The 14,288-nt window shown below is 40.8% G+C and overlaps 1 protein-coding gene across 4 annotated transcripts; it reads right to left on the bottom strand.

Annotated features, from left to right (window-relative positions):
• Positions 1-115: 115 nt before the first annotated feature.
• Positions 116-13,951, bottom strand: LOC137277655 (uncharacterized). Of its 4 annotated transcripts, XM_067809496.1 has the most exons (6): positions 13,869-13,892; positions 11,429-11,467; positions 10,842-10,942; positions 10,341-10,698; positions 9,641-9,829; positions 116-3,421 (listed from the first exon to the last, which is right to left on the bottom strand). In XM_067809496.1, exons 3-6 carry the CDS (start codon positions 10,900-10,902, stop codon positions 3,133-3,135), a joined length of 897 nt encoding a protein of 298 aa, XP_067665597.1. In that variant the 5' UTR covers positions 10,903-10,942; positions 11,429-11,467; positions 13,869-13,892; the 3' UTR covers positions 116-3,132. The 4 variants fall into 4 exon arrangements, with proteins under 4 accessions (XP_067665597.1, XP_067665595.1, XP_067665596.1 ...); XM_067809494.1 differs by lacking the exon at positions 11,429-11,467 and having other exon boundaries at positions 13,869-13,951; XM_067809495.1 differs by lacking the exon at positions 11,429-11,467 and having other exon boundaries at positions 13,865-13,901.
• Between the last annotated feature and the right edge of the window lie 337 nt (positions 13,952-14,288).

Here is a 14,288-nt window from a genome sequence, read left to right as displayed (position 1 = left end):
CTCAACTAATGAGTCAAATTAATTGAACTATTTGACATGACACAACAATCCTTGTCAAGTAGTTTCAACAGTTATTGCCACAGACAGCTGATTAACTCATAACTTGAACCAACACTTGGTCTGAGGACAGGTTTTATTCAGGACCCATCTTCACATGAATCATTAACACAATTTCATTCTTACAGACACAATGAAATAACAAATATTTGCATAAAATAAATATTAGTAGATAATTCAATCTCTTGATCAAATACTCTGTGTGTACTAATAAACTGAAAAAAAAGATAAAACAAAACATGCTTATCACATAACTATATGAATGGCACTAAGATAAGCAGATACTACACCTAAACAGCTTGTGAAAAGCTCTATCCCAAAAGTACTACCCGAGATTTCATCTTTGCTACTGACACTCTTTGATGATACTTCATCACAACACTATTTAAATATTACACACAGAAATGGCAAGACTATAGAAACCATGCCTAGCTTTCTGCAGTGTTCATGCCATTCATCATTAAGATCATGTGCATTAACATTTTGAAAGGACAAATTAACTCTTTTGTGATTCTTGTATGCAAATAAGCTGGTTGGTGTGGCAAGGTGAGACACTGCTTTCACTATTTGTAGATATTGAAACATGCTGTCCTGATAAACATATACAACCCTGAATTCACTCTGGCTTCTAGTCGACTTACATACAGGCTGAGTGTGATACTTCATATGTACATGAACTTAGACCATACTTTCTATACTGTACTCTGTTGGGATTCTATGTTAGAATACGCCCACACAAACATACAGTGGTTGCAGGTGTCACTTGAATCAAAGGTCAAGGTCATGGCCATCATAACCAGATGTCATGAATTGCTCATAATAGTCTCCAGTAATATTTGGTATCTACCATCATGTGACTGGATTCTTGAGAGTGACTTTACACAAGCATACATTCCCACAATACCTCTTCAGTTGATGAAAAAACATTTCCAAGCCATGTCTCTCAGTTTAAACAAGTATCTTCAACATTGGTCTTCTACTACAGATGTGTAGATGAACAGAACCGATGAACTTAACAACCTACTGTTGCTGTTAAACTACTCACCAGGGGATGAAGATAGTCATCAGAACACATAAATTGTTGGCTAGATTATGCTTTTCTGTCCAAAGGAATAAGTAATACCTGGTACTTAAAATGCTTGTATGCAGTTTTGTTACCAGGTCCATACTGATGACACACAATCATCAAGTCCAGAGACTGACTACCATATCTTGTTTCATTGTCTTCAATAACAAGCAGTGAAGGAGCAGATTGTTGGTAAACTATTCGAATCTGGATCCTCATATCATGGTGATAACCTTGAAATTAGAAGTCAAGGAAGTCTTAGGAAATCTCTGGCTGAAAGGAACCCACATACCTCAGGTATCCACCTAGCCACCTAGCTGATTGAGTCTCCTTTCACACACATGGCATGGTCTGAGTTCATATTATCAGTCATTGGTTTGTCTGGACCAGACTGGATCAGTTTCAATGGGCGATAATGCAGCAATAAATACTGCCAACTTAAACAACATTCATTCACCAACAAAGCAAGATACACAAGGTAATAAACAATATGACTTATTCTGATTTGGGTTCTGACCATGATCCATGAAACACAGTATCCCCCACCATATAAGGAAAAGGAGGGATGTAAAGGTACACAAAAGTTCCAGTGTTTCAACCAGACAGTGAGTGAGTTGGTCCGAACTGTATTTCAGCTACCAGTATATCCCAGCCTGCAAGTTCACAGATGGATGAAATATGACGCAGGTCTTAGATGTCTATCACGTCAGTGAATCCAACAAGTACTGGTATGGTCACAAGGTCACACTCAGGTACAATCTGGGATTCAAACCTATGATCAATGGACCATGGTTCATATATGAGTCAGACTGCACGGTGGGTTGCTGGGCCTACTACTTGGCAATATGTACAATGAGAAAAATCAAACTATATGTACCAAGTACGCAGTACATACAGCACATGTATCTTCCGCACTTCCTGTAACATGTCTCCACATTTCCTGAGTTCAATCAGCTACCTGGTGCAAGAATAATTGCACTTGCACACTTACTATGTTCTACATAATTGCCATTTTGTATCATTCATCTTTGAGGATCTTTTTGCCAAATAAGCTTAGAAGCTTAACATACTGAGACACCACCACCAATCAGGTATCTCTATGTTAATGTTTTAATTGAAAATCCATCTAAACACCAAAGACCCAATTCTACCATACTTTGATCACAAACTTCAATGCATCTCTTCCAATATCAGCATCATGCTATACCTGTTATCATGTATAATATCCCATAGTAAAAACACTACCTTGAGTGACCAGGCAAAAGAACATACTGTCACCCACTTTTGCTGACCATTACATGATTTTTTTAACAGTGATGTTAAATGCAGTTAGACCTAATGGAATAATAGTCTCCGTTATTCAAAGTAACATTATATCAGCCTTTTACACAATGATCAGATTATGATAGAGATAGTATTGCAAAAGAAGATCTTATCTGTGCGAAGAAATTATGATGATTTCAGTGGCTAGTATTCACCTGTTACATACACACTGCACACTGTCTGTTGTCAGTATACAAAAGTATGGTGTTAAACCATATACAACAGTTAGTGAATATTACATTCAAATGTTCCAAACATACAAAAAATATCAGGGCAAACATGGCACCATGTCATCAAAGTTCTTTCAAGATGGGACACCCACAGAGAAGCAGGAAGAGTGTATATTTGGTGTCAGACAGGTATGCATTCTCGATATCTCCAGGGATTATATACGCTCCAATAAATCTCCACTGTACCCTGGATGCATTTTCAGGAGGTCATAAAATTATCGGCCTTAGATGCATCCTGTGTATAGTGGAGATTTATCCTAACATTTACCCTGGAGATATTGAGGATGAGAGGGATGTCAAGTATAAGCCAAACAAAGAATAGAACCACAACAATGAATGCACTGGCCGTCAGAGGATTATAATCTCTATAGCAAGTAAGACCTTTTGTACAGCTGTAAACCTGACCTATCTGAAGCACTAGTGTGCCTATCACACTCTCTAATCTCTATCCCTGTATCAGCTGGGTATACTTGTATACTGAGTGTTCATGTACACATGACAAGGGAGAGAATCCAATGTTTTGTCGGTGTCTGTCGATGTTTCATCTGATTTATGAATTCTGTGTCCATAACGGAAATTTTTCTTGTATTCTTTGTCCCTCTCACGTTCTCGCTCTCTAACAGGTATGTTTCTCCTCCTGGCCAACTGTCGCCTTTCTCTATCTCTCTGTCGTTCCTGTTCACGGTAAACTGGATCTTGTCTACGGTTCTGCATTCGTTCCTTGGCTTTAACTTTTTCTTTCTCCCTGAATAATGAAAACAATATCATGACTGTTATTATCTGAATGTTAGACTGAAAGGGTTCATCGGTGCACCCTATGGTTAATATAATACACAATATGTTTTTCTCAAGATTGATTCACATTATTACACATAAAACATGCTTATTAAATTATAAAAAAACATGCCTTGGAAACATAAATTGACCAACAGTAATCTTCAGTACCTACAACTGCATTTATTTTGACAACAGAGTGCTGTATGTATTCACTACGAATACACTATGTAGTGAACATGATACAGATCACAAATACTCGGATATGAATACAAGTAATTATTCAGAAATAAACTACTGTAGTGAAGTGACTACGCACAAGGAAGTCTCATATTGACAGTGTCAACCTGACAACCAGTGATCTCATGACACTCATATTGGGCATGTAATAGGTAACAGCTGACAGTACCATGTGCGTCTGTGACGTTCTTGCATATCTTTGGAAAAGGACAGTAAGATTCAAGTAAAACACACTCTCTTAAAAAAGCATAAAATGATAAATATTCATTCATATTCGGTTATGGTGACTGCAAATAGTGAACTGAATTCATGAAGGGCTACCGTTCGATTCACTGAAAATATGAGTAAATCGTAACAACCTTAGTATACACACACTATTACCTGTGAACACATGGGCCTTTTAGTGATGTGGTGATATTGGATTCACTTTACTTCAGGTACATGTTCTCAAATTCTACTCCCTAAGTTGAACCTACAAGCTGAAATGCAGAGTTTCTTACAATAGTCTACTCACTTTAAACATCAAACTACATTTGCCATTTCTGTGTATCGCCTTTGGATCTTGCCCTATTTCTGAACACATTGTATTTTTCTGTGTGTTAGGGGTGATGTTCAACTTTACATGGCTATTGTGTGTGGATCTATAGCTTTATTCTGTCAATATTTTTTAAAATCTACCACACAGTATATTTGTCCAATGACATCAAAAGCAATAAGAACATAAGTTTTTAGAAGCTAACGATAAGCTCTTTGAGTTCACTGATTGGTAGCTCAAACACTTTGGTTTCTGCATGTATCAACATCATTCTCTTCCCACAAATGTTACTCAAGTCATATCTTCAGCCATAACCTCTGTTCTGATACGGCCGTATTTCTTGGTTCTCATAAAATGCCCAGGCGGCAAAAAAAATTGAATATCTCCCTTCTTTCTATCCAATCAGAACATGTGTTACATCAACTTAGATCCAATATGGTGGCCGCCATAGAGTTAGTTGATCAATATGCAAAGGATAGATTCATCATTTCATGTTTAACTGAAAATCAGAAACTAGCAATAGAAAGTGGGACCACAAATATCCCTCCTCAGCTGAAGACTTATGATGAAGTGACACACAAGATATTAGATATTTAATGGCTAGCTTGTCCGTTGTTAACGATGGAGACACTTTTGATTCACCACTACATGACCGAGTGCAGTCTAGAAGAGACGTTTGCACATCACGCAGGGGAAGAGGTGAAAGTTCTCCTGAAGCATATAGGAATTACCGAGGCTTTGTGAATGAACACATGCAGCATTGAAGTGCCATATTAGAAGAGAGGTTACATAAGAAGGTATGACTTCAGTAACCTCTGTGGGAAGAGAATGGCAACATCTTGTGCTTTTCACATATGGTGTGAAATTCCATTCTAACTTGACAGTGCATTAATACTGCAGTGGTACTGGACATGTATGCCTTACGGATAGCTCTGAAAGTAGTAGTTCCCTCTTACTTAAATAATCATACATGTCAAACTGGAAGATATATTTCATAAAATTATTGCATTGGAGCATACATTTTGACACAGGCAACCTGTAACGCAAATGGGTTGTGCAACATAGAGAAAATGACCAGTTTTCTTACATGAGAGCGAAGAGAGCATAGGTTGGCAACATACTTTCCTCACTTCGGTTCGAAAAACATTTTTCATGTCAAAATAAATATCACCATCATCTAAGGTATACACCCAGTTCTTCACTGGGTTGTGCTCTCACATTCCAACCCCATGTTGAACAATTACTCATGTGAAATATGTTTTATTCAACATTTTAAACGCAGCTTGTGGTATATCAGATAGTTCTTCGCCTCCATTCCCCCTTCCAGCTCAACAGAGTGAAGGAACAGACGGGTATTATTCCATATGGAATACTTACAGTTCCCTCCCCTGCTTCCCATTACGCCAGAAGTGCTTTTATGTGGAATGAATGTTACGGAAATTCTAACAATAGCGACGACAAAAAAGACAAATAAACTCCAATAGGTTCATGATAAAATTTTGCTAAAATCTAAATATTTTAGATATTCAAATACTTACCTTACCATAGGTCTATAGCATATTACTTCAAGCTTCGCTTGGTAGGAGATCTGACAGCGTTGCATTGCTATTCAATCTTGAATGGCTACCTCGAATTCAACCACTGTAATGATACGTAAGTATCTGGATCTCCCCACTGCGCATGCGTGCAGACTCCACGAGAACTTCACTTTTACTTCTCGGTCCAAAGAGTCTGTAGTGGGGAGGAGTATATGGTAAGGGAAGGATTTTAACAAATTTTTTACTTATCTTACCATAGGTCTATAGCATATGGATGCAACAGACAGGACAGTGGTACAGGACTCCTGAGGACTGTCAAACGTTTATCATCCCACATATGGCTCGGGGCAGCCGGACCACTACTGATTCACAAACACTGTTCACCGGTCTGCCGCAACAATCTCTTGAGAAGGTCAACTGGAACCCGAATCAGAGTAGTAAGTCACGTACTAACCACCGAAGGGGCACAGTACATAATCTCACGTAAGTACAAGACCCCTATAGACCAAGGTAAGTAAGATGGTACGTTATAGGTCAGGCGGACGCATGAGTTGCTGTGCAACCAGCATTGGTCCGAAACACTGCAGCCCCTCCACATCTTCCACCTCTAAGTCCCGCAAGTAATGGCTAGCAAACACCGTAGAGGACAGACAGAAGCATCCAGCCATAATGTTGGGACTGTACAGTTTCTGTGCAGAGCCATTGTTGATGCTAGCGCTCGAATCTCGTGTGGGTTGTTAGACGAGTGCAGAAGATTCTGTGTGTCATAAGCCGTCAGGATGGTCTGCCTCAACCATAAGGCTACTGTGTTCCTGGTGACTTCCCCTATAGTAGTCATGGAAAAGGGCAGAAACAAACACTCTCTAGTTCTCCGACGAGGAGAGGACTTCCCGATATATAATCTGAGGGCCCGCACCGGACAGGCACACATGTCTTTTCCTTCCCATGACATCGACTGAGCATCGACCGCCCAAGCTGCCGGATCTGGTATCGGAGACACGCACATTGGAAGCTGAGCATTGGGATATGACGAGCTCTATGCTGTTTGCGTCTAGAACGCTGGCCAAGCTGAACATCTGATCCAGTAGGGACTTGGACCTGGTTGTGCCCTGTCTCAAAATCAGCCATACCACAGTCGCGTTGTCTGAATGGATGGAGTGACGTAGTAGTGGTGCCCTGTGGTCTACAGCTAGAATCACTGCCTCTAGCTCGACATTGTTGATGTGCCACCCTGCTTCAATCGTCCACCACTGCAGGTATTGGTGCAGATGTACTGGAAGCAACAGTAACATCGTCTGCCTGTATGTATGGGAGGAGGTAGCATAACGGTAACGGTCGTAGCATCAGGCGTTCTCTGCATGTTAAGTCCCGTGCCAACGTCAGTAGGCCCAACAGAGACTGCCACTCCCCAAGAAGCAACGGCTCTGACAGTCCCTTCGCTACAAACCTCCCACCAGTCGAGAGGGATCCAAACCTGGTTGTACTGTATCTGGAACAAGCCCCCGATAAACACCAATTCCTGCGTGGGATGCAACTGCGATGTTTCCCGGTTGATTATCCACCCTAACTGCTCCAGGAGACGGATGGCAAAATGTAGATGTCTGCATAGCAACTGAGGTTCGAACTGGTTGAGAAGGCAATCGTCTATGTATGGGTCGAACTCTATCTGCCTGAGATGAAGATTCTGGTAAATAGCCACAAGGACGTGGAAATGCCAAACAGCAGGACATGCCACTGCTATTGTGGATCGTCAAACACAAACTTCAGAAACTTCCTGTGAGCCAGGTAGATGGGGACGTGCAGATAGGCATCCTGTATGTCGAGACTGCACAGTCACGTTCCCAGGACTTGAGGCGCAGCTGTTCCAGAAACACTATCTTGGAGTGAGGAGGCTCCATCAAATAACAATCGTTGAACGCTGCCATGTTGTGGATCATGCATAACTTGTCGGAAGATTGGTGAGTAGAACCCTGGTGAGAGGTGTGGGTCCAACACTTTCTCGATGGCACACTTCCCTAGCAACACCTCGATGTTGTCTGCCAGCAACTGGCGCTGCGACTCTGAATACACCCTCGCCGACGGCTGAGATATCAGTGGTGGAGGATGTATGACTGGTAGTTTGTAGCCCTTCTTTATGATTCTGATAACGTAAGGATCTTCGAGAATGGAGCAGTTCCTCCAAAAGATGCCCAGTCTCCCGCCGACCGGTGTAGGGAAAACTGGCACAGCTGGGGGCGAGAGGTCCCAGTCATGATGGGTAACACCCTCAATATCTTGAATAGTGGCGCTTCCCCTTCCCTCTGCCGGGGTTGATTGGGGCGTCCCTGGTTGCGCCTGAAGGCTTGCGACGATCAGCTGCCACGTTGCCCTGGCCACGACCTCTGGTAAAGGCGGATCTGACAGATTCCCCCCTCCAGCGCTGTCACAAATGGCAGAAGATAGGGCCTCAAATGCTGACGACATCTCTGTGTTAGTTAGCTCCTCTTGCTCCCTATAAACCTCCAGGATAGCATTTCCAAAGAGGGCCTCTAAGGAAAAGGGAGTTCTTATAAGACGCCCCTTGAACTCCTCCTGCCACGAACATGCATCTAAAAGGCTATCCGATGCATGACCGTCGTCACAGGTCATGAAGCGCCTTGCCTTGCCAGAGGAATAACAACAACAAATGCTCACACCCGGACTCGTTAACTTCAGTCAAATCAACAGCCGCCACTGACATTGCTGACGCTAGCGCCGAGACCAGCTTCACGATACTCCGTAGCTCTGTATCAATCGCTTGCATTTTGGAATCCTGTACTTTATATGTGGAGTTGGAGGATATTCTCATTAATGGCCTCATCTGAACACTGCCCCAGAATCCGCAAAATCAAGACTGTGAACTTTTTAGTCCTGCTTCTTCCACCTGGGTGCCCTACTTGTGGAATTTAAGACAACTTGGCAAAGTCCTCGTTCAAGCAGGATATGGCGTCAGCCACCATAGGATGTGGCGGAATCATCAACTCCGGATCAACTCTGATAGCCCTTGCGCTGTCCACACCTGATGCCAGGGTGAAGCTTGAGGTATTATGCTATAGACCTATAGTAAGGTAAGCAAAAAAATAAGAAACATGGTAATTCTTCTTAATTTCTGCTTATTCTTGTTTCATCACTCAGTTCAACCAGAAGCTGTCAGGGGCAATGGAGGCGAAGAACAATCTGAATACAAGTGGCGCTTAAAATGTTGAATAAAGCATATTTTACATGAGTAATTATTAAATATGGGGTAGGAAATCTGAGGGCACAACAAACTGAGAAAATGGGAGTGTACCTTTGATATTCTATTTTGACAAGAAAAATATTTTTCGATCTGAAGCGAGGGAAGTACGTTTCAAACCGTTGCTCGCTTCGCTTGCATATACGTAGACTTGTCTTATTGTCAATGCTGCGCACCCCCTATTTGCACTGACCAGCTGTTTTGTACTTTGTATTCACTCAATATTTATTCAGCATGATAATAGGCCACAGGTCTATACAGAATTCAGTTGCTACTGGCATGAGTCACTGAGTTTACACCGCACTCAGCAATATTCCAGCTATATGGCGGCAGTCTGTAAATAATCAAATCTAGACCAGATAATCCAATGACCAACAGCATGAGCATCGATCTATCCAACTGGGTTACGATATGTGTCAACCACGACAGTAAGCCTGACCACCTGACCCTCTTAGTTGCCTCTTAAAACAAGTATGGGTTACTGAAGATTAATTCTAACTCAGATCTTCACGAGACTCCTGGTTTGAAGCATCTAGATGGGTCAATACTATGCAGTGAATGTTGACCTTGGGTAAAACCCTGCCCCTGCCCCTGCCCCTGCCCCTGCAATAACACCATTGTTACCTGAAGACAGGATTAGCTCGGAGTTCTCGCTTCTTAATCCGATCTTTCTCTCTCTTAGTGATGTCCCTGATGGACAGACACATGCTGTCTGACTTGGTAGTCACCTCCACTTGTCGGGCCACATCAGACACACCATCAGATAGAGTCAGTGGGGAGACGTCATTCTCACTAACAAACATCTCTTCATCTCTACAACATTATCACAAACATATATTATTACCATATTTCCTGTATTGAGTAAGCATGCACCTTGTGGATGGACACAGCACTTTCAAAAATATTATTTTTTACATATTAAAGACAAAGATGCAGCAGAGAGGGTTCGGGTGATCGTGGCAGAGTCAGCCCTTGCCCCCTCTACATGCCTCCCAGATAGCAAATGGGACATCTCCCAGGAGACGCTGCTTAGTCGAACCCACAAATATCTTTTCAGAGAATATGAAGGCTCTCCAAAACTGCAGCCTTATGCATTACCCAGATTGTCAGAATTGCTGTGCTCCTGGTGGAGAATCCAGGCACTCTCCTGATTTGTGCCAAGAGTTCAGGAGGTACCAAACTCTCAGGTCTTCAGTGCAATAAGCAAACCAATGCAACATCCCACCGCCCTCATGGCTTATGAATTTTTTACCAATGCAAGTGACAAACCATAAGTATGGTCATTTACAAAACAAACTGCCCAAAATTCTCTCACTATTCTTACCCAGATTTGGTGAAATCAAACTGAGACCAAAGAGTTCCATCATAAAGCATCTCAACTGGAATGACCTTGACCTCTACAACTTTGCCTTCTACTGCATCAGCACCTCCAGCCAACGCCTCCGATGACAAGGTTGCTGTTGACACATACTTGTCAACAGCCCCACTGGGTACAGCAGGAAGGCTCACGGATGTCACAACACCAGGATCTGGTGATACCGGTGATTCATTGGACTCTATTGCTATAGCAACAGAAGGGTCTTCAGTGGATACAACAGTGGGAATAACAGTTGTATCATCAGATGTGACTACTGTCTCTGTGAAGTAGTCAACTGGGAAAACAGCTTCCCTTTCCACTTTACCTGAAATATGACATCAGACAATTAAACCATATCTCTGTGGACTGGAAATGATTGATTCTGGGCAACATAAACACCAGGGTACCATTCAAACTAGAACTTTCCACAAGGTAATGAAAACCATTCTGGAACAAGAAAATTCTCACCTGGAGTTATTTCCAATTCTACACGGAGATGCTGCTCTTCTCTTACTCCTTGTGTCTGCATCCCGGTTCCAGCATACCAGAATCACAGCCCCTCCTCCTGTCTAGTGGATAATCACTATATCAGTGCACTACATTGACCTCATGAGTACCATGGAGGTATTAGTTCACTTGGAAAAATTCATTGCGTTTTCTGCACGTTCTTGGACCCATACACTTAATGCAAGGCCATGCAAATCAAACAGTTTACGGACTTAACATCATGGAAGAAGTGGCAGATCAATGGCAGCCAACAAACATAATTAAAAAACATTTTTTATTGTATATGATAAAAATTTCAGCTTGAATTCATGTACCACTGTCAAGAAACAGTGACACGGTGTAAAAATCCATACCGAAATGTCGCATCATATAAAATAGGAGGAGGTATAGAATGTATATAGAGATGTTGTTTTTTGTAAATACATTGTCTGCAATTGCGTTCAATCTAATCAACAAATACTGAGATGGTGAACTTCTGTGTGGTTGGAAACTGTTGTTCATCCTAGTATTGTTGTTCATCCAAGTACAAAGGAGGACTTAAAACTCACAATCTGGGTTTCACACCGGCTCCCCTCCGATCCTGTCATCTGAGAAATATGGATGCAGTTGGTTTGCAACATGTCATGTGCACAAGTATCACACCTGCCTTTCTGTGTAACAGAATGTCACAGAGACAGACCCAGGTGCAGTAGCCATAAATCAATGTATTTTGTTTATGGTGTGTAGCCTGATATGTGTTAAGTTCAAACTACATGCTGTCAATGATTGAAGCTGTATATTGCATATTGCCATTAGCAGATCGATAGAATGAGTTTTGTCTGTGACAGAGACTGCTTACCACAATCAACATGCTTTTCTCTGTTTAGAGACATGTATCAAAACATTTCAGTTTTCAACCTGAGCAATTTTTCACAATGAAATTAGTATTTCTAATGCTGCACTCTCTTGAAAACTTGGTTTGCCAATACGCAACTAAGAACGGGGCCAGTGTGTATTTTCATTCCTGTAGATCCAAGATGCTTGTAATACAAGAAACATCTCTTTTTCATCAACTCTGACCACAGTGATAATCCTTCTTTGCAACACTTGCCATGTTTTTACGAGCTGCCTTCTCAGTTCAAGCCGCATGAACCTAATCACTGTGCAGCTCATTGATGGGGTGTTAATCGTTAGTGAATCGTCTGAATACCGATCCAATTTCGCATGTGGGTTTTTTTATCACGCTATATTTCAAATACATAATTTGAATTTGGCTTTTTCCAATATAATTTGTTACTGTACGTTCACACAGAAAGGTATCAGAATCTGCATAGTTCACACAGAAAGGTATCACTGTCAGAATCTGCATTATGTGTAATCTTAAAATTTCAGGACTGCATTTTCAAACTGACTTTTTAGAATTTTTATCACCTTACTCACAGTCTTTCGAAAAGCTTTATCAAAGTTTGGAATCAGGCATTAGGCATAATGTAGTTGGTATGTTCAGGTTTAATTACATGAACTTAACATTTCTTGACACAAAGTCTGAACAGAATATTATTGTGCATCACAATGGATGCAACATTCATCCATTTTTATGTTTCTGCATCCATTCTATTTATTTGCTTGTATTGGATGCACATTTCTGTGTTGCATAAAACTCAGGATACATGACCTATTATTTTCTCAGAAATGAAATCAGCATTTCAAGTTGTTAGTGAAAAAGAGCTGTATCTACCGCTCTTTTGAGAATGTGCTCTGTAATATCTACGCTTCAGAAATTTCAAAAAGGTCTGACATTACCATGCATTGCTACCTAACTAGTGTGGTATCAATTGCAGTCTTTACTTGATGCCTAAGTGTGTCCTGCAGTGTAGTATCTAAGAATTACCAAATGTGGATTATGCAACTCATCAACTTTTCAAATGCGGGTATCCACAGAGTTGTATGTATTAAGGTTGTATATATTTCCAGCATTGGGTTTTTCCTTAATTTGTTTGTCTTTCATTTCAAATATTCGATACTAAATTTAACCATAATTTCCTGGAGATAATAACTACAAAGTTCATACTTCATTAGTACAAAACTGTGTACATAATATTAATTTTGCGTGACATGTGGTGCATCAAAAATTAAAATTGCATTTTGTTAACTGAAACTGAGTAAATTACGCAATTACACTGTCCAGATGCAATGCTGCTCGGAGTACTGTATATCCAAAGGTGTAGAAAGGAAGCTGAGAAAAATCTGCATTTCTTGAGGGACGCACAGTGATGCAAGGACCACTGAAATGGCATACATGTAGTGGAGCTTTGGCATAAATTCAATTCAGTTGTAGCCAACAATGTAATTGAGCCTGTAACAATTAGTTTCAGGGAGGTCTTTAGTCATTTCACAAGTGACAACTCCAACTACAGATGTTGAAAGTACTGGTTTAGTTTCCCGTGATCAAAACACAGTAGGGTAACTCAGACAACCAAATATTTACATTAAGACACCATTCATAGACTCCATGTTTCACACATAGGCGCTCGGTATTGATATACTTATAAATATGATCAAACTATATATCTCATATGTTACATATTTAGGTCATAATTATAAGCAATGTATCAGAGTCGAGAGCCTATCGTTTTACCGCTGGTGGCAACAATTTAGGACCCAAATTTTGACTAAGAAACGGGAGTTATTCTACAGTAAATATAATTAGCACCCCTTCCCAGTAGAGAAGCGTTGGGTATTTTGCAGGAAGTTTTCTTTGGTGTCAATTAATGGTAAAAAATGGGTATGTAATTTCACAAATTTGCCTCATCATGGTTCATGATCAGCTGGATCTTAATCTGACATGTTTTCGAGACGTGCACATGTCAATGTTTGTCTGTCTGTGTGTCCCTTCTACGCAGAATATGCACACGAAACAACAGTTTACTCAATAAATTAATTTTGTACATTTGTACATACATCAGCGGTCATCCACAAAACACTGCCCGCTGAGTAATAATTACTTACAAATTGTTATCATTTCAAGATAGTCGATTTTCGTCTGGTGACACCGGAAGTGACTGGAAGCAAAAGTATGTCGTAGTTTCATTGGTTGAAATCACGGAAAGCGTCTTGTGAAAATGGTTCGCGTCTTTCTATGCGCTAGGATATTATTATGATGAGACAGAATCCAGTTCTGCTTTTCACGACAGAAGCACAAGGGGTCGTCATCCTATCTATGCCCTTAGTACAGTTGAATGAATATACGTCTTTGCTTGATTCGAAATAAGTTAATAGCATTTCGATATCACAAATGATTTGTATGCGAGTGTGTATCTGATTGTAAAACGACTATGAGGTCTGTGCTGTGGTCCAGCCTTTTACAAGAACAATGGAATAGATCTGACATGTCCATAGACTTTATGGATTTTGCATTTTTATGGATCA

This window comes from Haliotis asinina, chromosome 3 (genome assembly GCF_037392515.1).
Source record: "Haliotis asinina isolate JCU_RB_2024 chromosome 3, JCU_Hal_asi_v2, whole genome shotgun sequence".
Classification (NCBI taxonomy): domain Eukaryota; kingdom Metazoa; phylum Mollusca; class Gastropoda; order Lepetellida; family Haliotidae; genus Haliotis; species Haliotis asinina.
Note: the sequence above shows the minus strand (reverse complement) of the source record. Positions and strands in the feature narration are given on the sequence as shown.